The 24380-nt window shown below is 47.9% G+C and overlaps 1 protein-coding gene across 7 annotated transcripts in view; it reads right to left on the minus strand.

The window, feature by feature from the left end:
• ELN (elastin) overlaps window positions 1-24380 on the minus strand; it is a 535722-nt gene that overhangs the window by 45474 nt on the left and 465868 nt on the right. For all 7 annotated transcript variants that reach the window (XM_030186281.1, XM_030186283.1, XM_030186277.1 and 4 more), the window contains 4 exons: window positions 18967-18999; window positions 9111-9143; window positions 4086-4118; window positions 2697-2729 (listed from right to left, as the gene is read on the minus strand). In XM_030186281.1, coding sequence (XP_030042141.1) covers window positions 2697-2729; window positions 4086-4118; window positions 9111-9143; window positions 18967-18999 — 132 coding nt within the window. The remainder of the gene's footprint in view (window positions 1-2696; window positions 2730-4085; window positions 4119-9110; window positions 9144-18966; window positions 19000-24380) is intronic.

Genomic DNA, 24380 nt, shown 5'->3' on the forward strand with positions numbered 1-24380 from the left:
CAGAACCTGTTCCGGGCGAGGAGGCTGTTCCGGGCTGTCCAAAGTGGAGCGCATCGACACCTCCTGAACAGAGGGTGAGCGGTCCTCTCGGTGCCGATGCCTGCTGGGTGCCGAATCCCTCGGCGACCCAGAGCTCTCGGTGCCGACATGGGGAGGAGACCAGTGTCGATGCTTCTTCGACTTCTTCCGAAGCATGTCACCGGAGCTCCCCGGCACCGACGAGGAGGACGTAGAATCCATCCGTCGCTTCCTCGGGGCCGAGACCGAAGAGGGTCGATCCCGGGGGGGCTGTACCGCAGGAGCCCTCAGGGTAGGAGGAGACCCACCCGAAGGCTCACCGCCACCAGCAGGGGAATGGACAGCCCTCACCTGCACTCCTGACGATGCACCTCCGTCCGACGACATCAGCAGACGAAGTCTCGGTACCACCGACGTCGATGCAGTCGCCCGATGCCTCGGCGCCGATGCAGAGGTTCGATGCCTCGATGCAGTCGATGGAGCGGCAGCCAAGGAAGATGGTCCGGACGCCGACGACGTCGATGCACTCGATGCCTCCGGTGCCGATGCCGACGAAGAGCCCGAGAACAAAACGTTCCACTGGGCTAATCTCGCTACCTGAGTCCGCCTTTGTAACAGGGAACACAGACTGCAGTTCTGAGGGCGGTGCTGGGCCCCTAGACACTGAAGACACGCAGAGTGCCTATCAGTGAGCGAGATTACCCGGGCGCACTGGGTGCACTTCTTGAAGCCGCTGGAAGGCTTCGATGTCATGGGCGGAAAAATCACGCCGGCGAAATCAAAAGCCGAAATGGCGAAAATTGAAGCACCAAAATTTAGAGGGAGAAAATCTCGACCGAGGCCAAAGAGGCCTACCCCGACAACGAAAGAAAACTTACGGGGCAAAAACTGAGAAATACGGGAAGGGCAGAAAACCTGAAAGGGTCTTCCGGAACACTACCGGAGCGCTTCCCGAACTTTTTCAAGGAAAAAACAGCAAAAAACACGTCGAAAAGGACGCGCGAGGTCGACTCTCTGGGGCACGAACGGCGTAACACGACCGTACCGAGCACGGACGAAAGAAGACTGGCCGGCTCGAGCCGGTTTCGGGTGGGAAGACGGCCGCGCATGCGCGGTGCGCATGGGCGCGCGAGGACTAGCAAAGGCCTTTGCTAGTAAACTTTCCGATGGAGGGGGCTGCCGAGGACGTCAACCCATCAGTGAGAACAAGCAGCCTGCTTGTCCTCGGAGAATGATGCCTGACACTCTTGCAGTGGCCCTAGAGCTGCAGCCCCTAAAGCCCGTTTGGTTAATGTAACCCTGCAATTGTACTTCAGCTGATTAAATCCAACCATAATGGGGTGAGCTGTAACTTGCTTTAAACGTTGGTAAGACGAGGAGTGTCCTTAAATGTGATAAGTAAATTATTAAAATGAAGACTAGGGGCCTGATATTACGCTGATACAGTCACCAGTCTAAAATAAGCTCCAGCACTGGTGATTAATAGATATTTTCAGCGCCTTTCAGGGCTGGTATTAGGGGGATGCAAACAGGGCAGTTGCCTTTGGTCTCCATGCCTACCTACCTCTGAAGGAGATATGGAGGCGTATTTTCAAACCACTTTTAGACTAAGTCTAACCCCCTGATATTCAAGATGAAATGACTGCCTAAACAGCACTTAGCAGGCCTTTCCTCCCTGAATATCGCTGGTTAGCGCCCAAATATAATTGGTTATATTGCCCGATATAACCAGCGACTTTCAGGCCGGAGCTTTCTAAGGCTGCCACAATAGGTGGAATAATTTAATTTGGGTGTTTATAATCCACTTAACCATCAAGTTCAGAGCAGAGAACAGTCTCATATTATAAGTAGGTACTATCTCTGTCCCTAGAGGGCTCACAATCTCAGTTTTTGTACCCGAGGCAATGACTCTGTGACCCTGACTTGAACAGGGTCACAAGGAGCTGACAATGGAGGATTAAGTGACTTGCCCAGGGTCACAAGGAGCTGCAGTGGGAATTAAACCCGCTGCACTAACCATTAGGCCACTCCTCCACTCACAACTTTGGCCGGCTCCAACTTAATTGACCAGAACTGAATCTCAGCTTAGCCTGTTAAGTTGAAACCAGTCAAATCTAAACCGGATATTGAATGACGGTCTGGCATTGAATACCTGGGCTCAGTGCTGACCGCGGGAAGCAGCCCGGTTACCTCTCGCATTCTGAATATTGGCCTAAGTGCTTTGAAAATGAGCCCCACTGTCTGCTGGTAGGATTTGGGGCCCCTTCTAAATTTCTGTCCTCGGCCCCAGCACGTTGAACACTGGCTCCGGCACCGCTATTCCTATAGGAAGGTGGTCCTGAATATAGGTATTCGGCTGTGACTGCGCCTGTACTGTCCATTTTGTATGTTTTCTACTTTTATTTTTAAATATTGTTGCTGTTATGGCAGGCTTTTTGCTTATTTTGTTCTTTTTTAGGTTGCTTTTTAAAGTATTTGTTTGCTTCTTTTCCTTTGTTTGTCATTTTTACTTTTCTAAATTTTAGGCACCCATGCTTCCGAGATAGAGGCCTTCGCTGAAGGCTCATTGCCACACAGTACGCACCAATGGCTCTGCAGCTGAGACTTTTTTTTAACAGAACAATCAGGAAATGCTCAAGCAAAGGATACTGAGGAATAAGGGAGTGCGGGCTCTGTACCTGGTTTAGGGGGTTTCCCTCCGGCACCAATTCCTGAAAGAGATCAATCCACAGGAGAATGATAAACACTCTGTTCCCCTGCTGCCATACTCCCTGGCACTAATGCTGCAGCCTTATCTCCCCTCCTCCTCACTCCCCACCCCTAATCCCAGCCCTTCTCCCTCTTCATGCCCTCTCTGTCCCTATTCTACCCCTTCTCTAACCCTGTATTATCACTGGCTCCTCCCTCAATCTTCACTCCCTGTATCTTCAAAGGCCCTCTTTCCTGCCCTATTCTACTCCTCCTCACCCCCTATACCATCACTGCCCCATTCTACTACCCCTCACTCCCCAGCCCCTCCCTCCTCACCAACTCTCCTCACTCCCTCTAATCTCACTTCACCAATTTTATCCCTTCTCTTACCTTGTCCCTTCATTTCTCCCTCCCTATTTTATTCCCAAACTTGCCCCCTCCATGCCTTCCTAGCCCCTTCCACCCTGCTCAGTGTTCAGAACTTGTGCTTCCTCTTCATCTCTGCCCCTTTTTCACTTCCCCTCATTCCTTGCCCCTCTGTGCTCTTTAGTCCTGCTTTTTCACCCATACTCTCCCCCCCCCATCAACCTATTGCTTCCTCTGTCTCATATCTTTACCTTACACTTTCTACCCCCTTAACCCCATAATCCTTTTCCTATATCCTTCCTCTTTTAATTCCTCCCAAACCAACAGTGTGTCTCAGCCCACTCACCTGCCCCACTCCTTTTTCTCTTTCTACCTAACTGTATTCTAAATTCTCCACCAGCTTTCACCTCATGGTCCCTCTATTCCTCTCTCTCATGTTTCCTCTTTAATCATAGCTCCTCTGCTCTTCTATCTATCCCCTCCCTCTCCCTACCCATCTTTCTACCTGGCCATTCATCTTCCTTGGGCCTCCCTGTACCCAGTGGCGTTCCTAGGGGGGCTGACACCCGGGGTGGATCGCTGATGCGCCCCGCCCCCCCCCCCGGGTGCAGCGCCCCCCCGGAACAGTGCGACGCCTCCCCCCGGCGAAAGAACCCCCGATCCCCCGGCAAAATGACCCCCCCGGGTGCACGTCGCTGGAGGGGGCCGCGCGCCTGCCGGCTCTTCGTTTTCATGCTCCCTCTGCCCTGGAACAGGAAGTAACCTGTTCCGGGGCAAAGGGAGCATGAAAACGAAGAGCTGACAGGCGCGCGGCACCCCCCCCAGCAGCGTGCACCCGGGGCGGACCGCCCCCACTGTCCCCCCTTTGGTACGCCACTGCCTGTACCTCCCTCTTCTCTTGGCCCTGCCTCTCACTGCCCCTCTACAACCCCCCCCCCCCCCCCCCCCCCCCGTCCTTTGCCTTGGTGATAAGTCTGGATTTGTAGGCTTGGTCACAAACAGCTACAGACCTCCTACTGGCAGTCCTCCGGCACCAACCCCAACTGCAGGAGAAAGAAATCAGAGTGTGTCAGAACTAGTCCTGAAGACGCTACCCATTCAAGAAAGAGACATCACTGTGTCCCGTACTAACTTCCCACAAAGAAAAGAAGGTGGTTCAGGCAACAATACACAGCAGCAGCATTACAGATTGTATTCACATGGCTGGAGAAAATGGTGTGGTAGCTGTGTTAGTCCACTTTTAAAGGTAATAAACAAATAAAACAAAACTAAAAAAAGATTAGATGATAACGTTTAAGTTATCTTATCTTCTTCTTTGTTTGATTTCTATTCATTACATTCAAATGTGGCTCTGTGGTAGTGCTTCATAGTGCCTCACAGTAAGGAGGCAGCACTGCTCACAGCCCTGTGCATCTATGATGATGCAGTTCACAGGTCTACATTGAGTGTTAATGCTGTTCACAACCTTGTGCCTCTGGGACCGATTCACAAAGATTTTCTCTTATTCTGGAGCAGATGCAATAAAACATGAGTGATAATGTACATAATTTTTAACTCCCATTTGATTTATGCTTGCATTAAAAGTGTATAATGCACAATACAGCAAACTAATGGCATGCAAATTGACCAAGAGTTAAAAGAACACACTAAATGAAAAAAGCACTAAAAATATGCAGTAGAAACAGGCATAACGCAGAGAAGTGCAGTAAAAAGACAGTTAAAGGGACCAGATGCTACACTGTCATAGAAAAATGAAGGCAGATAAAGACCATACAGCCTATCCAGTCTGCCCATCGATGCCATCTGCTCCCCCTATCATTCCCTTAGAGATCCTATGTGCTTGTCCCAGGCTTTCTCAAATTCAGATACAGTCTTTGTTATGATTCTTCTGGGACAGGCAGGGGAATGACTGGGACTCACTCCTGATTGGCCTATCAGGGATTGGGCTGACATCTGCGGCAGCAGACATCAGACCTTATTTAAACTTACCTCTCCTTACAGCGGATGCTCTGGCATTATCCCTAGCAGCTGTGAGCGCTCGTTGTCCTGCTTAGCCTGTGCTCGTGGCACAGGGTGTGCGCTCTGTAGTTTGGTTGCTTTTTCCCTTGTCTGTGGTTTCTGTGTGTGTTGGTTGTAGCTAGCTTTCTCCCTGATTTCTTCACTGCTGTGCAGCTGAGTCCACTGTCTCTCTACTTTGGGTGTTGACTTGTGCCTGGTAAGCCGGTTCCTTCTTTGTTTGTTTGTTTGTTTGTTTTGTCTTCCCTGTAGCTTGCTTTAACCCCTTGTGTGCAGTGCTTGTTATTTGGCTCTTGGGGGCCCTGCTTCTTTAAGCAGCCTAGCTCTGTAATCTGCTTTTTCTCCTTGTGTGCAGTTCTTGTTACTTGGCTCTTGTGAGCCCTGCTTCTTTATTCTGCCTTGCTCTGTAGCCTGCTTTAACCCCTTATGTGCAGTTATTACTTGGATCTTATGAGCCCTGCTTCTTTAGTCAGCCTTTCTCTGTAGTCTGCTTTGACTCCTAGTGTGAGCCCTGTTTCTTTATTCTGCCTTGCTCTGTAGCCTGTTGTAACCTCTTGTGTGCAGTGCTTGTTATTTGGCTCCTGGGATCCCTGCTTCTTTAAACAGCCTTGCTCTGTATCTGCTTTTGTCTTTGTGTGCAGTGTTTGTTACTTAGCTCTTGTGTGCTGTTCCCCTTTCCTGGGCTTTATAAATTGAAGCTGCCTTTTCTGTTAGTCAGCTTTTCCTTTGGTGTGCTGTGTTTGTTACTTGGCTCTGGGGGGCTCTGGCCCCTCTCCACCTTGTAGATTCTATTAGTCCCTCTCTTCTGTCTGTCTTTTCCTTCTCTGCCTTCTGTGGAGCTCTGCTCCGTCAAGTCCCGTGAGCCTAGTAGAGTCTTGTTTCGACCCTGCCTTACCATTTTTTCCTACTGTAAAGATCTGCCTTCAGCTACCCAGGTTCTGTGTAGCCTTTGTCTGAATTCTCCCCCTCTGGTTGTTGTCTGTATCTGCCTGTTTGATCTGACTTCTTTCCCTTGGTGTCAGTGCCTGGCGCTGGTGTGCCGCCCGAGCTCTAGTCCCTCTGGGACCTCTCGCTGTTCTTTTCCCTTCCCTAGTGGGTTCCGGTTTGGCCTTGCGGCCCGTACGCTTGGACTCTGTACAAGTGGGTTCCTGTTTGGCCTTGCGGCCCGCTTGAGTGGTCTACTTCCCTTTTCTGGTGGTGCTTGCTGATTTCCCTGAGTGTGCGGGGCTTCATGACCCTTGTTTCTGCATAGCGCCTGTTTGGTCTACCCTAGGCCTAGGCCCAAGGGCTCATGATCAATCTTTTTTTCCACCAGTTCTACAGGAGGCCATTCCATGAATTCATCACCCTTTACATGAAGCAGTATTTCTTTAGGTTACTCCTGAGTTTGTCCCCTTTCACCTTCATCCTAGGCCCCCTCATAACAGAGCTTCCTTTAAATTGAAAGAGACAGGAGGTCATGTGACGCCATGCCCGAGGGATGACGCTAGTCTGAGTTCCTCTGGGCCCCTAGACAAACCCCCAGTGTTTTATAGTTCACCGGACCTTGCACAACCCTAAAATTAGACACCCCCAGGGATCGGAACGCATCCTTGAAGTACTGGGCTGTTCGGAAGTCAGATTATGGCAGCGAGAGCAGCTCATAAAGAGAATTCTTGAGGTAAAGCCGCAGAGGACAAAATGGTGGCGCCCTCGATTCCAGCCAGCCCCACGATTTCATCGGCGTGGGTAACAGAGATTACTTCAGAAATGACGGTGGTCCTGGAAGACTTACTGGAGAGACACTTAACTCCCATTAACTCTAAATTAGAGTGTTTACAAGCTCAATTGGAAGAAATATCTAAAGACTGTGTGGCATTTCAGACTCAAACAGCCGCAGTGGAAGATAGAATCACAATTGTGGAGGAGACACAGGGCTAATTGCATAAAAGGATATCTAGAAGCCAAAGTGGAGGACCTTGAAAATAGGTCGTGATGAAATAACCTGCATATGGTGGGCCTTCCGGAATCCCTACTGGATAAAAACTTAGTAGGCTTTCCAGAACAGAGGTTTACCAAAGAGCTGCAGCTATCAGCTATCAATGGCCCTTTGCGGATAGAACGGGCTCACAGAGTGGGGCAAAGACAATCTGCGCAATCTAAGCCGAGAGTAGCTATCCTCCGGATTTTGAACTATGCTCACAAACAGGCAATAATACAAGCTTTGCATAACCAGAAAATGTTATGCTTTCAGGACTATTCAGCTAGAGTGGCGGCGCAGCATAAAGCATTCGCTCCTATCTGCTCCAAATTGCTCTTGCTTAAAATAAAATTTGCCCTGATATATCCAGCTACTCTTAAGATCACCCACAACGGCTCGACTCAGTCCTATACGACAGTGGAGAGCACACGTGCATTTCTCACACACTTGGAGGCAACTGCAGCGGAGAGATCGGGGGAGACATGAATATACACCGCCTACTGATCCTCAAAAGACTGTCTCTTGATGGATACCCTGAGTTAATGGGGGGGGGGGGGGAACGGGACAATATAAGCGACGATAAGAAGATTTTTTTTTCTTTTCTCTTTCTTTTCTTCTCGCACAGCCCTAGGAAATTAACGGTCTCAGTAACCCATCAGCCATGACAGCAGCTGCTGCGATGCTGAGAAGGAGGTTGGAGTCAGTAACTTTAGCGCTGCGTTGGCTATGGAATTGTCCTGGCCTGGAGGGCCAACTGTGAAAGGAACCTGCCTTGAACCTTGGTATAACACACACGTATACTTTTTCAATATAGATTTATGTATTTTGTGGTTTACTGGAACAGAGATTCAAGGTGTCTAGTGCAGCTTGCAGTAAGACGCTGGATCTCTGAATCTGGAACTGCAGCAGATAAGACACTTCCTTTGTATGGTTCAAGATTTTGATGTGCATAAGAGGGCTGGTCTAGGGTTTGACCCTGCACTTATCAAGTACAAGGGTGTTTTGTTGTTGTTGTTTTTTGTGGGCTTGTGCACTCCCTAGCTTCATGGCACAGAGATTTAATAGTTTTTTCTTCTCTCTCTTACGGCCCTAGGAGATTAGTGGTCTCAGTAACCCATTAGCCATGGCAGCGGTTGCTGTAGTATTAAGAAGGAGGTTGGAGTCAGTAACCTTAGAGCTGTGCTGGTTATAGGGATGTCTTGACATAGAGGGCAAACTGTGAGAGGACCTTGCCTTGAACCTTGTTATAACATACACCTGAACTTTTTCAATGTAGACTTCTGTATTTCGTGGTTTCCAGGAACAATTGTTATAATTTGTAACAATGTAAACCGCTTAGAGGCATATTTTCAAAGCACTTTGGGAGGCTAAGTTCCATAGGTTTCTATGGAACTTTGGGAGGCTAAGTGCTTGAAAATGAGCCTCTTAGTATATTAAAAATAAAACTTGAAAAAACCCCAACTCACTCGGAACACAGATTCTCCTCTCCCCTCTCTATCCAATTCTAATTTACTGTCTCTGATTCCCTTCACCAGTCCAGGGCTTCAAATAATTTTCTTGAAGTCCTGGCTCTGCTGGCACGTGCTTTCTCACCTCCTGGGCGTCCCTGACCCCGATCAGCACTTCTAACGCGCTCCTCCTCTTGCCAGCACTGTCTGCTCTTGTATGGTCTGACACTTATCAATCTGAGGAGTATTTCGTGGTTCCAACTGCTGGATCTGAGAACTGTGCAGGATGGTCCAGAAAACACATAAACTGCTTAGATAATTGTTTTATTTAGAGTATATTAAATAAACCTGAAATGTGAAATGGAGCCTAGGTGTTGGCAGCAGGGTAAGTGATTTTTTTAAAAGGCACACTTCTCCTGTAATCTCCCTGAGCCTCTGTGGTTCTTCCCATCCTTATCCTGGCACAGCAAGTGCCCCCTGTTGGATTGTGTCCTGTGCAACTGCAGAGAACTCACAACCCAGAAGCCGGCCCTGCTTTCAGCCAAAATGGGTACTGCCTTAAAAGACTGCGGCATGAGATCAGAAAAGAACTGTAAAACAGAATCACAAACCTCCAGCTGGCAGTCCCCCTGCACCAACTCCAACTGCAGGAAACAGATGATAAGAAAGCATTAGGCCTACCCAACAGAGGGCACAGAAAAATCACAGTGTCCAAGTTCAATTCTAAGGAAAGAAAGTATCAGCTTGTACTGCCCCTCACAGTCCCATGGTTCAATGCTTGTACTGCCCCTCACAACCCCATGGTTCAACATTTGTACTGCCCCTCACAGTCCCATGGTTCAGTGCTTGTACTGCCCCTCACAACCCCATGTTTCAACGCTTGTACTGCCCCTCACAACCCCATGGTTCAACATTTGTACTGCCCCTCACAGTCCCATGGTTCAATGCTTGTACTGCTCCTCACAACCCCATGGTTCATCATTTGTACTGCCCCTCACAACCCCATGGTTCAATATTTGTACTGCCCCTCACAGTCCCATGGTTCAACATTTGTACTGCCCCTCACAACCCCATGGTTCAGAGTTTGTGCTGCCCCTCAAAACCCCATGGTTCAATGCTTCTAGTGCCCCTTACAGACCCCAAGCTCAGTTTTCCTCATACGAATATAAGAAATGCCATGTGGGGTTAGGCCCGTGGTCTCAAATCCAGCATCCTTTCTCTGACATTGGTAAATCCAGGACAGGGCTTGTCCCTGTTGCTCATTCCAAGACACAGGAGGTGGTAATCGCTTGCTTTCTCTGCTAATAAAGTGAACCATTGTATATGTAAATTATGGCATTTACATGTAAATTACAAAGTATCGGCCTGCTTATCCGACATTGCTGCCTGGATGTCCAACCGCCACCTGAAACGGAACATGTCCAAGACTGAGCTCATTGTCTTTCCACCCAAACCCACTTCCCTTCTCCCTCCACTCTCTATCTCTGTAGATGGCACCCTCATCCTCCCCGTCTCATCTGCCTGCAACCTCGGAGTCATCTTTGACTCCTCACTCTCCTTCTCCGCGCATATCCAGCAGATAGCCAAGACCTGTCGATTCTTTCTCTATAACATCAGCAAAATTCGACCCTTTTCTCTCTGAGCACACCACCCGAACTCTCGTCCACTCTCTCATTACCTCTCGCCTTGATTACTGTAACCTACTCCTCACCGGCCTCCCACTCAGCCATCTATCCCCCCTTCAATCCGTTCAGAACTCTGCTGTACGTCTTATCTTCCGCCTGGACCGATATGCTCATATCTCCCTTCTCCTCAAGTCACTTCACTGGCTTCCGATCAGGTACCGCATACAATTCAAGCTTCTCCTACTAACCTACAAATGCACTCAATCTGCAGCCCTTCATTACCTCTCTACCCTTATCTCCCTTATGCTCCTACCCGCAACCTCCGCTCACAGGACAAATCCCTCCTCTCTGTACCCTTCTCCACCACCGCCAATTCCAGGCTCCGCCCTTTCTGCCTCGCCTCTCCCTATGTTTGGAATAAACTTCCCGAGCCCATACGCCAAGCCCCTCCCTGGCCATCTTCAAATCCCTGCTCAAAGCCCACCTCTTCAATGTCACCATTATATCTCTCTTCAGGAAATCTAGACTGCCCAATTTGATTGTCTGTACATTTTGTCCTTAGATTATAAGCTCTTTTGAGCAGGGACTGTCCTTCTTTATTAAACTGTACAGCGCTGCGTAACCCTAGTAGCGCTGTAGAAATGTTAAGAAGTAGTAGTAGAAGTAGTAGTAGTAGTAAATGCTCATTTTAAAATTTTATGTATAGAATTGCTGCAGGACAACACAGAGTCAAAGTGGGTGTGTCCTGAGTAGCCAAAAAATATACTTTGTGCCTGGGGTCTCCACTAGTGTTTCAAGGAGTAATTGTGCTTACCTCCGTGGTGTGTTCACTGCCTCAATAAGTATGAAAAGCTATTTCACTGAGCTCCTGGACTGCCTCATTTTATGTTTTGTTCTGTGAAATCGTGTACATACACCTAGCAAGTTTCTTTCTTTCTTGGGAAGTATGGTTACATTTTCTTTGTACTGTCTCTGTAGCCTGGTTTTCTAGTGATAATACACAGTCTAATGTGATTCCTAAGATTTTCAGTTTGTCTGAGATAGGTAGACGTGATCCCAAGGTGTTGATGGTTATGAAGCGTTCAGTATTGTGTGGAGATGAGAGTATCAGGCAATGTGTTTTTTCCTTGTTCATTTTCAGCTTGAAGGCTGATTCCCAGGTTTTCATGGTGTTCATGCTGCTCTTGATTATGGATGTGATTTCTGATGGATTGATCGTAACATCGTCAGTGTAGATGAAGGGGTTAAAGCCTTGTTTGGATAGAGAACTGGATAGTGGGACCATCATTAGGCTGAATAATGTAAGTGAGAGTGGGTCCCTGTGGGATTCCACATGGCACTTTCCAAGGTGGAGAGATTACAGAGTTTTACTTTACATGGTAAGACCTTGTGGTCAGGAATATGAATGTCACAAGATTGGCAAAGCACCAATCAATGAAATCAATGCTGGCAAACAGATGTCTAATATCCAGCCTCCTTATATATATTTTACAAAAGGCTTCGGGGCAACCCTATAACTGGGTGCCGGAAGGTGTAGATGACATGAGGAAGGTCCTAGTGAAGCTTGAGGAATGGTCCAATATTTGGCAATTAAGATTTAATGCTAAAAAAATGCAGGGTCATGCACTTGGGTCACAAGAATCCGAGGGAATGGTACAATATAGGGGGTGTAGTGCTTCTGTGTACAAAGGAAGAGAGGGACTTGGGGGGGTTATTGTGTCTGATGACCTTAAAGTTTCCAGACAGGTAGAAAAAGCAACAGTCATAGCCAAAAGATGCTTGGGTGCATAAGGAGAGGGATGACCAGCAGGAACAAAGAGGTGATAGTGCCCTTGTAAGTCTCTGGTGAGGCCCCGTTTCTGGAGACCGCACCTACAGAAGGATATAAACAGGATGGAGTTGGTCCAGCTTTGATAGCAGACTACTTGCTGGTGATTAGGAAACACAACAGGACACGCTGTTTGTGCTGGTTTTTTTGCATTTTCTTTTTCCTTGTCCTGATATGCAATTTGCAATTGTTCTTATTCGTAGAGATACAGACTAGCCCCTGACGCAGCCATTTTGTGGGCGAAACACGGCCTGTGTCGGGCAACTGTCTTAAATGCTATATCTTCAATAAAATATTTTGGATAATATACTGATCTGCTTGCTCATTTTCCACGTTGGATTTCGCAGATCATTTGCCTTGCTGTTTTCCATTTAGTGCAATATATTCCAACTCTCCCATCTTATTTCTTAGACTCCTAGCATTTGCATATAGACATTTCAGATTATGTTTGTTGTTCCTATTTGCATGATGCTTAGTGCTTGACACTATTGATTTTTTTTTTTTTTGCATTTGTACCCCGCGCTTTCCCACTCATGGCAGGCTCAATGCGGCTTACATGGGGCAATGGAGGGTTAAGTGACTTGCCCAGAGTCACAAGGAGCTGCCTGTGCTGGGAATCGAACTCAGTTCCTCAGGACCAAAGTCCACCACCCTAACCACTTTTGTCTGATCTTTAGTTGTATTTAAGGGCACCTGGCCTACCATGGTCTCTTGTGTAACCTCACTATCCAGAAACCCTATCTTCCCTGTTTGTGAGGTATTCTTGCAAGATACCTTATCCTGAACCATGCGCTGTTGTCGGCCTTTCCCCCATATCTAGTTTAAAACCTGCTCTATCTCTTTTTTGAATGCTGACGCGAGCAGCCTGGTCCCACCCTGGTTAAGATGGAGCCCATCGTTTTGGAATAGGCTCCCTCGTCCCCAGAATGTTGCCCAGTTCCTAACAAATCTAAAACCCTCCTCCCTGCACTATCGTCTCATCCACGCATTGAGACTCCGGAGCTCTGCCTGCCTCTTGGGGCCTGCGCGTGGAGCAGGTAGTATTTCAGAAAATGCCACCCTAGAGGATCTGGATTTGAGCTTTCTTCCTAAAAGCCTAAATTTGGCTTCCAGAACCTCTCTCCCACATTTTCCTACATCATTGGTACCGATGTACCTAGACAGCCGGCTCCTCCCCAGCACTATCTAAAATCCTGTCTAAGTGCCGCGTGAGGTCCGCCACCTTCGCACCAGGTAGGCAAGTCACCAGGCGATCCTCCCGTCCACCAGCCAACCCAGCTATCTACATTCCTTATGATTGAATCACCATGTATGACAGCTGTTCTAACCTTTTCCTCCCAGTCAGCCATTGAATATATATTCTCGTCGCGAGAGGATAGTACATCTTCTTGTGGGTAGGTCCTGGCTACAGGAGTACTTTCTACTTCACCTTCTGGGAGACCTCCCTCCTCCAAGGTAGCACAGAGGCTACCTGACTGGAGGTGGGACCTCTCTACAACATCCCTGTAGGTCTCCTCTATTTATTTCTCTATCTCCCTCATCTCTACCAAATCTGCTACTCTAGCCTCAAGAGAACGAACACGCTCTCTGAGATCTAGGAGCTCTTTGCATGGGGCACACACATATGACATCTCACCAACTGGGAGATAATCATACATATGGCAAAAGACTCAACGCAAAAGACTGGGTAGCACCCCTCTCGCTGCTGGACTGCTGACTCCATCTTAGTGTTTTCAAGTTTCTCAATTTTGTAATAGTTGCTACAGTATTAAGAATTTCAGTTTGATATAAAGTGGTTTTAGTTTATATATTGTATGATCCTTGTAGTGACAACTACTTAAATGGTAATGAATGTATATAGTTCTATAAGAGCACTCCTAGCTTATTACCCTAAGTACACTACTTGCTATAAATGTAGTGCTATCCTGGGGGGGGGGGGGGGGGGCAGGTGGGAAGTCTAAATTAGATCCTACACTGCCTGTCAGACCCTATCTGCTACTGCAAGTTGATGGGATTACTTCACTGAGTAGAAAACACAGCTCCTTCAAAACAACTCCAGCACAAAGAAAAACAATTTACCAGCACAATATTGAACACAGTTTCAAAAGAAACTACCAGCCCCCAAATTAAAACTAGCAAGTATAGAGTAGATAAAAGAGAGGACTTAGAGAGGCAATACCCTCAGCAGTGAAAGAATAGCGTTTTTTTCTTTGTTTTTTATGTTTGATTTAGTTGAGATATAGAGGCAGACAGTTATAAGAAACGCTTTAAAAGAGAAAGAAACGTTTTAAAACACAGGCAGCTTAGCCACCAAACAAACCAGCTCTGAAGATCCCCAGCAATTTCAAAGCAAGTGAAGTTCTGTTTTTTCCCTCCCCTTTTCTAAACTGGCCAAAATAAACCGGATCTGGGCTCAGGCGCTGACCCCGGTCTGAATATTTGGCGTCTAGATAGAGCTAAGTGTGTTGTAATTCTATAACAGCATATTAGCATCTCAATTCCATTACATAATACTAATGTACGTCAGCATCTATGTACCTACATTTAGGCGTGCCCGCTTATGCCATTTCAATAGCAGGCATAAGTGGCAAATCCTTGTGTAACTTACAGTATTCTATATGTTATACGTGTAAATGTTGGCACATAAGAATAGCCACACTGGGTCAGACCAATAGTCCATCTAGCCTAGTATTCTGTTTCCAACAGGGGCCAATTCAGGTCACCTGGCAGAAACTCAAATCTTAGCAACATTCCATGCTACCAGTCCTAAGGCAAGCAGTGGCTTCCCCATGTCTGTCTCAATAGACTATGGACTTTTCCTCCAGGAACTTGGCCAAACCTTTTTTTAAACACAAAAACGCTAACCGCTGTTACTGCATCCTCCGGCAAAGACTTCCAGAGCTTAACTATTCATTGAGTGAAAAAATATTTCTTCCTATTTGTTTTAAAAGTATTTCCATGTAACTTCCTTGAGTGTCCCCTAGTCTTTGTACTTTTGGAACGAGTAAAAAAAAATCGCTTTATTTCTACTCGTTCTACACCACTCAAGATTTTGTAGACCTCAATCATATTTCCTCTACTACTACTACTACTACTTAGCATTTCTATAGCGCTGCCAAGCTTCCAAGCTGAAGAGCCTGAATCTCCAAAGCTCCTTCCCTGTAAACACCCCCTTCCATTTATGCACTAAGCAAGATTTGCAAGTAAAATATAAATGAGTGCTTAGCGTTCAACGCGTACTTACACGCATGCTAGTAGTCTACAGATTTATATGTGTAATCAGTATGTAAATTTGGGTACCGAGTTACTGAATGAGGGAGTTTGCACTCATCGGAGCCCCTTGTACAATACTCAGGGAACTGTGAACATCCCGACCTGGACATTCTAATTCCTACCTTGACATCCTATGAAAAATGAAGCTTCTCGCATTAATGGATTGTCCCCCAGAAACGTGTCCAAACTCTTTTTAAACTCAACTCTACGACTGACTTTGATACCTCCTTTGGCAATAAATTTGACAGATTGGTGCGGACTGAAAAATGACTCTCTCAAATGTGTTTTAAATCTGTTATCTGTTAGATTCATGGAGTGTCCCCCTCTCCTATTGCTATTTGAAAGGGTAAATATTTACCTGTCCACCCTACTCATGATGCCTCCATCATGTCCTGTGTCAGTCATCTCTTCAGAAGAGTCCTACATAAGTACATAAGTATTGCCATACTGGGAAAGACCAAAGGTCCATCGAGCCCAGCATCCTGTTTCCAACAGTGGCCAATCCAGGTCACAAATACCCGGCAAGATCCCAAAAATGTACAAAACATTTATACTGCTTATCCCAGAATAGTGGATTTTCCCCAAGTCCATTTAATAACGGTCTATGGACTTTTCCTTTAGGAAGCCGTCCAAACCTTTTAAAACTCCGCTAAGCTAACTGCCTTTACCACATTCTCTGGCAACGAATTCCAGAGTTTAATTACATGTTGAGTGAAGAAAAATTTTCTCTGATTCGTTTTAACTTTACTACATTGTACCTTCATCGCATGCCCCCTAGTCCTAGTATTTTTGGAAAGCGTGAACAGACGCGTCACATCTACCCGTTCAACTCCACTCATTATTTTATAGACCTCTATCATATCTCCCCTCAGCCGCCTTTTCTCCAAGCTGAAGAGCCCTAGCCGCTTTAGCCTTTCCTCATAGGGAAGTCGTCCCAACCCCGTTATCATTTTCATTGCCCTTCTCTGCACCTTTTCTAATTCCACTATATCTTTTTTGAAATGCGGCGACCAGAATTGAACACAATATTCGAGGTGCGGTCGCACCATGGAGCGATACAAAGGCATTATAACATCCTCATTTTTGTTTTCCATTCCTTTCTTAATAATACCTAACATTCTATTTGCTTTCTTAGCCACAGCAGCACACTGAGCAGAAGGTTTCAACGTATCAACAACGACGACATCTAGATCCCTTTCTTGTTCCATGACTCCCAACGTGGAACCTTGCATAACATAGCTATAATTCGGGTTCCTCTTTCCTACATGCATCACTTTGCACTTGCTCACATTAAACGTCATCTGCCATTTAGATGCCCAGTCTCCCAGTCTCGTAAGGTCCTCTTGTGACTTTGAATAACTTTGTGTCATCAGCAAATTTAATTACCTCACTAGTTACTCTCATCTCTAGGTCATTTATAAATATGTTAAAAAGCAGCAGTCCCAGCAGAGACTCCTGGGGAACCCCACTAGCTACCGTTCTCCATTGAGAATACTGACCATTTAACCCTACTTTCTGGATCTATCTTTTAACCAGTTGTTAATCCACAATAGAACACTGCCTCCTATCCCATGACTCTCCAATTTCCTCTGGAGTCTTTCATGAGGTACTTGTTAGGCTTTCATTATCTCTTCCCAGCACTCTCCCCCCCCCCCCCATCACATATCTCATAACAACCCCCATGGTTCATTTCCAATGCTGTGATTCTGCCCTCAGAGCCCCCTTTGCTCAGTACAGTATTACTCACAGTGGCTCAGAAATGATACCACTAGTATCTCTGTGCCTAGGTGTTATCATCACTCTGCAGAACTGGTGTAAGGATATTAGGGACCTAGACAAACCTTGACCCTTGTGCCCACCCCCACCTTAACCTGTGCCCCCTTGGTATCTCCAACAATATGAACACCCCAATTCCACTCTGGGAAATCCCCCCCCCCCCTTCTGGTGAAAGTACCTCCTGTTATTTCTTTGAGTTTTGTGGTTGTCAGGACATAGTATTTTACTTTGCTTGCCATTACTCATTGCCACAGTCCCCTCCCCCCCAAAGAAGCTGCTGCCCTAGGCAATTGCCTAGTCATGCCTAATGGTTGGCCCTAACCCCCTCTGCATTGTGCCCACCCCCCACCTAACCTGTGCCCCCTTGGTATCCCCAACAATTATGAACACCCCAATTCCACTCTGGGAAATCCCCCCCCTTCTGGTGAAAGTACCGTCCTGTTATTTCTTGAGTTTTTGGTGGTTGTCAGGACATAGTATTTTACTTTGCTTGCCATTACTCACTGCCACAGTCCCCTCCCCCCAAAGAAGCTGCTGCCCTAGGCAATTGCCTAGTCATGCCTAATGGTTGGCCCTACCCCTCTGCATTGCTAACACCAAAGTTCAGGAGCCACAGATGTCTCTGCAGAGCTTTCACTACAGCTTCTTTTATTGAATAACTAGGAAAGAAGGCCCGTTTCTCTGAGCAATGAAACGGGCGCTAGCTTTTTTTTTTGGGGGGGGGGGGCGACTCACATATGGAGATCAGTGGCGATTTCCTGGCCACCCCATGGGTCCGTCGCGGTTGTAGGTGGTTCGTTTGCCACCGCTGTTGTTAGCGTTTGCTCTGTGTGGGTGTCGATTTTCCTGTGCCGCCCTCGACGTCATCGCGTTTTGATGCGAGGGCGGAGCACAGGTACAGTAATAAAACTCACCCTCAACGTTTGCTCCGCCCTCGTTGTCATGGCGTTTGACGCAAGGGCGGAGCACAGGTACAGTAATAAAACTCACCCTCAACGTTTTGCTCCGCCCTCGTTGTCATGGCGTTTGACGCGAGGGCGGGGACTGGTGGCTTCACCACCACGAACGTTCGAACCTGAAGGAATTGTTGTCAGTGGCTTGGCTTCACTGACGTCAGTGTCCTCAGAACGTTGAGGGTGAGTTTATTATAGTAGATATTTACATCTCTCTTTTTTTGCTCCTGTCCTCTAACAAAATTTCCTCTTTCCCAGCAGACTGACTCACAGCTTTACAGCAGGAACAGTGACTTGAGAACCACACTTATCGTGTGCAATTCTGGTCACCATATCTCAAAAAGATATAGTAGAACTGGAAAAGCTACCGAGAAAGGTGACAAAAAATGACTAAGGGGATGGAACGACTCATATGAGGAAAGGCTTAAGAGGTTAGGGCTCTTCTGTTTGGAAAAGAGATAGCTGAGGGGAGATATGAAAGATATAAAATCTTGAATGGAGTGGAACGGGTAAACGTGAATTGATTGTTTACTCAACTAGGGACACTTCATGAAATCATAGAGAAGCATATCTAAAACAATAGGGAAAATATTTTTCACTCAGCATATAGTTGGAACTCATTGTTGGAGCAAGTTGTTAAAACAGTTAATGTAGCTGGGTTTATAAAAGGTTTAGACAAATTCCTGGAGGAAAAGTCCATAAACCAATATTAAGGCAGACCTGGAGAAAGCCACTGCTTATACCTGAGGTTAAATAGCATGGAATATTGCCACTTTTGGGACTCTGCCAAGTACTTGTGACCTGAACTGGCCACTGTTGGAAAGAAAATACTGGGCTAGATGGACCCTTGGTCTGACCCATAATTTAGTGGGAGATGCCTGGTGTGTCCTGAGTATTCATATTTCCCAATATATGAATGAGACTCTGGAGAACATGTTCTCTTTCAGACATAGGAGGAGCTGCAACTTGCTGAGACAGTGAATCTGAAGAATGATAAAATGTGTTCACCTACCTCCTGCAGGCAGTCCCCCAACACCGACTCCAGCTGTAGGACATAAGAGGCAGGAAGATGTTAGAAGTAGCTCAGAAAATAATGTAGTCAGTTACCATTACACATCTAATTACAGAAGTGATGTTAACAAGCGATTGACCTGCCCCCTCTTATATCAGTGATGTGCGGCTAGAAATTTGTTTTTCATAAATAAATGAAGAAGAATCCCCATTTCCCCCATCCTCATTCTCGATTTTTCAGTATCTGAAGAATATGTTAAGGGTGGGGTGGTCAGTGAAAGAAAAGGATGAAATTCCCACATTTCCATATCTAACAGTAACAGAAGAGATGGTGGCAGACATGGACCATTAGGCCTAATCAGTCTTCCCATTACCCTATCTGAGTTCAAGACAGTCAATCTCAGCCTCCTACAAAAACGAAAGAGGCCGGGGGCAGTACAGCTCCAAGCAGAGAATAGCTCCTCTTCTTGGAGCTGTACTGCACCCGGCCTCTTTCGTTTTCAAAGGAAAGCTCCATGTGAGATTTCCCCTTGAAAATGAACTTACAGTCCTATGAGCAGAATGAAGGTTTAAACTTAGCCCGCCACTAAGGGCCCCCGCATGCCCTTCCCACTGAACTTTCTGTCTTCCTCTGTTATTGAGCTGCTCACCAAGCACAGTCAGAATCACTAAGATGTAACTAATGTTCTCCTTGGACAAGTGGGATATAATCAGTCACACCTGGGTGATGTCATCTATAATAACACCTAGTCAGACTTGCTCTTTCATGCATGCATGAATGCTCCCTCCTGTGTAACCACTAGTCCTTCCCCTCAGCCTCTTCTATCCGCCCAGCTGCACTGGATGGATCTTCTTGCTCCTCTTGCAAATTCTATTTTTCCGTTTTTATCTGTATTCCTCTTCCCTTTCTTTGACAGGCCCAAGACAAAGGCAGCTTCAGCTAGCTCCTATCAGAGACCGCTAGGCCTTTCATTGGGCTTCCCACCCGTTCCTTGCAGCACAACTTGTGGAGGACTAGTGGTTAGTGCAGCAGACTTTGATCCTGGGGAGCTGGGTTCAATTCCCACTACAGCTCCTTGTGACTAGGCAGGTCTCCTAACCCTCCATTGCCCCAGGTACAAAGTAAGTACCTATATATACTATGTAAACTGTTTTGATTGTAACCACACAAAAGTGGTATATCTAGTCCTCTCCCCTTTCCCCTGCAGCAACCACCCCTCCCTGTGGGACCAACTCAGCCCTGAGCCAGGACACTTCCACTGATGCAAACATTAAGACAGCATCAGGATAGCTGGAACAAAACCTGTGGGACATGTTATCTCTAAAACTACTTTGGGATGAGCAACTTTGGACATGTCATCTCTAAGGCAGTCCCTTTAGATCTTCGCATGTAGATTAAAAAAAAAGGTTAAATTAAAATTAAATAATGGTTCCATGGAACCCTTCATTTCTTGCACAGCTATAATTTGGATATGGAGAAAGGTATCTCTGCTATGAAATGAATGCTTGTGTAGTCTGCCCACCTGATGTCAGATATTTCAAAGGTCTCCAGTGTTGCTGTTAGCTGTAACTGTTGTCTATAATTTTTTAGCTATAAAGTTCTACTTCAGGTATGCTGCACTATTTCCCATCTTCCATCTTTCTTTGCTGTCAGCCACATGCAGGAATTTCTGGCTGGTCACAAATTCTGATGGTGCCTCCCGTTGCTAGGGCAACTCAGCTACCTGGTATAACTTGTTACAAATGTAATTTACTGAGAAGAGGTATGGCAAGGACACGAATTGCAAGCCTCCAGCATATATGAAAGACCCAATTACAAGTCTCCAGCACATATGCAGCACCTATGATTGGTCCTGGGTAGAGGAGAGGTGGATGCTCACCACAGCCTATAAAGCCATGCTGCAGAAAGAAACTCTGAAAAACTAGGCATGCTTGGAAAGAGAGTTTCAGATCCGTCTAATGGCCTATTTTTTCCTGAAGGGGGTGCTCTCCCTCCTTCATAAAAACTAATTCTCTATATCTAAGAGTCTTTTTCATTCATTCTTTCTGTCTTCCTTCCTTTCTTTCTCTTTTCTCTCTGTTCTGTGACCTTTGTATGAGGATAAACTTTCCTTCCATATCATCAAGCTGATCAATCCATAGACTGGTGGTGGGTTGTGTCCATCTACCAGCAGGTGGAGATAGAGAGCAAACTTTTGCCTCCCTATATGTGGTCATGTGCTGCCGGAAACTCCTCAGTATGTTCTCTATCTCAGCAGGTGGTGGTCACACACAGCAGCAGCTCTGGCTAGGCCTCCAAGCCTAATTTTTAGGTTTTGTTGAGTGCCTGGGGTTGAGGGCTCTTTTGAGCAAGTGCAAACCTGGTGGTGCCAGGTCCCTCCTTTTCTCCCCCCTCCCGCTGGCTCCGTTAAAAAAAAAAAAAAAAAAAAAAATTTTGAACGTCCTTAAAGGCGTTTATTTCGACGTTATTTAAGCGTCTATTGCAGCTACTCACTGGGACACCAGGTCGTTACAACTCGGAGCGGACAGCAGGTAATTTTACCTTTTATAGCGGGCAGGGGTTCCCCGATTCTTCTCCTTGTGGCATATGGCGTCGGAGGGCGAGGGCGCAAAGGGTCGCTCCCGGGTCGCTTGAGCGCTTCTAGAGGGGATGCGGGGGTCTTAAAGCCTGATTCGCCCTTGTTGGGTGACAGTTTCGTGACCGATGAATGTCCCGTCCTTCCTCCGGCATGGCGGTTTTTCCCGCCATAAACGCCCATCACCCGCTCCTCGCCTCCGCCATCTTGGCCGGCCACGCGGCTCGGACGGCTTCTTCTTGGGCCGCCCTTGAGGTTGGAGACATTAATGCCATGAACGCCCTTAATTTGGGGCGACGGCACAGAAGCAGCTAAAGTTAAGAGCCGTTCTTCCCGCGCGGCTCCTTCGCGGAGTTTCGCGCCGGACGCCATTTTGGATGCGCAGCATGTCTCTCCCCCGCTATTGCGAGCGCCGGTTGAGGGTGCGTCTAGGGCTGTTGCCCAGGCTGCGGAAGTGCACAGTTTGGGGGGTTTCTCCCCCGAGTTTGTTTTGCTGCTGCATCAGGCCTTCCTCATGCACAACGCTGCCCCTGCTCCCTCGTCTGGTAAAGAGGTTGAGGTTCCCAGAGGTAAACGTCCTCGGGTTGATTCCCAGGCCTTGGAGGAATTTGTCTCCTCCGATGTAGATGAAGGCAGCGTGTCTGAGGTCTCCCAACGGTCCTTTGCGGATTCCTTGGAGGAGACGGATCCCCGCTCGGATGGAGCGGATGACCCCTCTGCAGCGCGGCTTTTTAGCCCAGAGGATTTGCCCAACCTGTTGTTACAGGCCATGGACACTTTGAAGATTTCCTCTCCGGAGGACGTCTCTCCCTCAGCCCCTGTTGGCTCTGCCATTATGCTGGGGACGAAGCGCCCGCCTAGAACCTTCCACGTGCATGATGCCATGCACACCTTAATTTCGGCTCAATGGGATGTCCCAGAAGCGAGCCTTAAAGTGGCTAGGGCTATGTCCCGCCTCTATCCTTTGGCTGTGAGTGAACGTGAGGCCTATCTATGGCCTACCGTGGATTCTTTAATCACTGCGGTGACTAAGAAAACGGCGTTGCCGGTGGAAGGTGGCACGGCCCTAAAGGACGCCCAAGACAGAAGATTGGAGGCGGCCTTAAGGTCGTCCTTTGAGGCGGCTGCTTTAAGTTTGCAGGCCTCAGTTTGCGGCTCCTATGTGGCCAGGGCGTGCCTGACTATGGTGCAGCGGGCTTCCCCCTCGGATCATTCCTTGAGGGCTGATTGGCCGGCCCTGGAATCGGGCTTAGCCTATTTGGCAGACTTGCTGTATGATGTCTTGAGGGCCTCAGCGAAAGGCATGGCTCAGACAATCTCTGCGCGGCGGTGGCTTTGGCTGAAACATTGGTCTGCTGACCACGCCTCTAAATCCCGCCTGGCTAGGTTGCCTTTTAAAAGCAAGCTGCTCTTTGGGGTCGAGCTGGACAAAATCGTGACCGATCTCGGCACGTCTAAGGGCAAGAAATTACCAGAGGTCAGGGCTCGGGCTAGTACTCGTCCCGGTACCTCCAGAGGACGGTTGCAGGAAGCCCGTCGGTACCAGCCCGGGCAAGTCGGGTTCCTCTGCCCCCTCTTCCTTCAAGAGGAATTTCTCCCCCAAGCAGCATTCCTTTCGCAGAGACCGCCGTCCCGGAGGTGCTCCCTCCGGTCCTCCCCCAGGGTCTCGTACCCAATGACGGGGTCTTGGTCCACGCCCCAGTGCAGATTGGAGGACGGCTGTCCTCGTTTCTGGGCGAGTGGACCACAATAACTTCAGACGCGTGGGTGCTGGAAGTCATCAGAGACGGCTACAAACTAGAGTTCTGCCGACCCTTAAAAGACGGGTTGTACTCTCTCCCTGCAAGTCTCCGGTCAAAGCTGTGGCAGTGCAGCAGACCTTGGACAATCTGATCCGCCTGGGCGCGGTCGTTCCGGTGCCAGAAAGTCAGCTTGGCAAGGGACGTTACTCCATTTACTTTGTGGTACCAAAGAAAGGAGGTTCTGTCCGGCCTATCCTCGACCTCAAAGGGGTCAATCGGGCCTTGAAAGTGCGGCACTTTCGCATGGAGACTCTCCGCTCTGTTATAGCAGCAGTGAAGGCAGGAGAGTTCCTGGCATCCTTGGACATCAAGGAAGCGTACCTGCATATTCCCATCTGGCCTCCTCATCAACGCTTTCTGCGTTTTGCAGTCCTGGGACGACACTTCCAGTTCAGAGCCCTCCCTTTCGGGTTGGCTACTGCTCCGCGGACCTTTTCCAAAGTAATGGTGGTCATCGCGGCCTTCCTACGAAAGGAAGGGGTACAAGTCCATCCTTATCTGGACGACTGGTTGATCCGAGCCCCTCTTATGCAGAGTGCGGCAAAGCTGTGGACCGGGTAGTTGCTCTTTTGAGCTCCCTGGGATGGATCATCAACTGGAAGAAAAGCCAGCTGCGCCCGACTCAGTCCCTGGAGTACCTGGGAGTTCGATTCGCCACCCAAGTGGGCAGAGTGTTCCTGCCAGACAATCGGATTGTCAAACTTCAGGCTCAGGTGGACCAGTTCCTAGTAGCCTCTCCCCTTCGGGCTTGGGACTATGTGCAGCTGTTGGGCTCTATGACGGCCACGATGGAAGTTGTGCCCTGGGCCAGGGCTCATATGAGACCACTTCAACACTCTTTGCTGCAGCGCTGGACTCCGATGTCGGAGGATTATGCTGTGCGCCTTCCCTTGGACCCAGCAGTGCGCAAGGCGCTGAGCTGGTGGATGCAGACAGACAAGTTGTCTGCGGGAATGCCTCTGGTGACCCCAGAGTGGATTGTCGTCACGACGGACGCCTCGTTGTCGGGCTGGGGAGCCCACTGCTTGGGAAGGACA

Source organism: Microcaecilia unicolor, chromosome 13 (assembly GCF_901765095.1).
Source record: "Microcaecilia unicolor chromosome 13, aMicUni1.1, whole genome shotgun sequence".
Classification (NCBI taxonomy): Eukaryota; Metazoa; Chordata; class Amphibia; order Gymnophiona; family Siphonopidae; genus Microcaecilia; species Microcaecilia unicolor.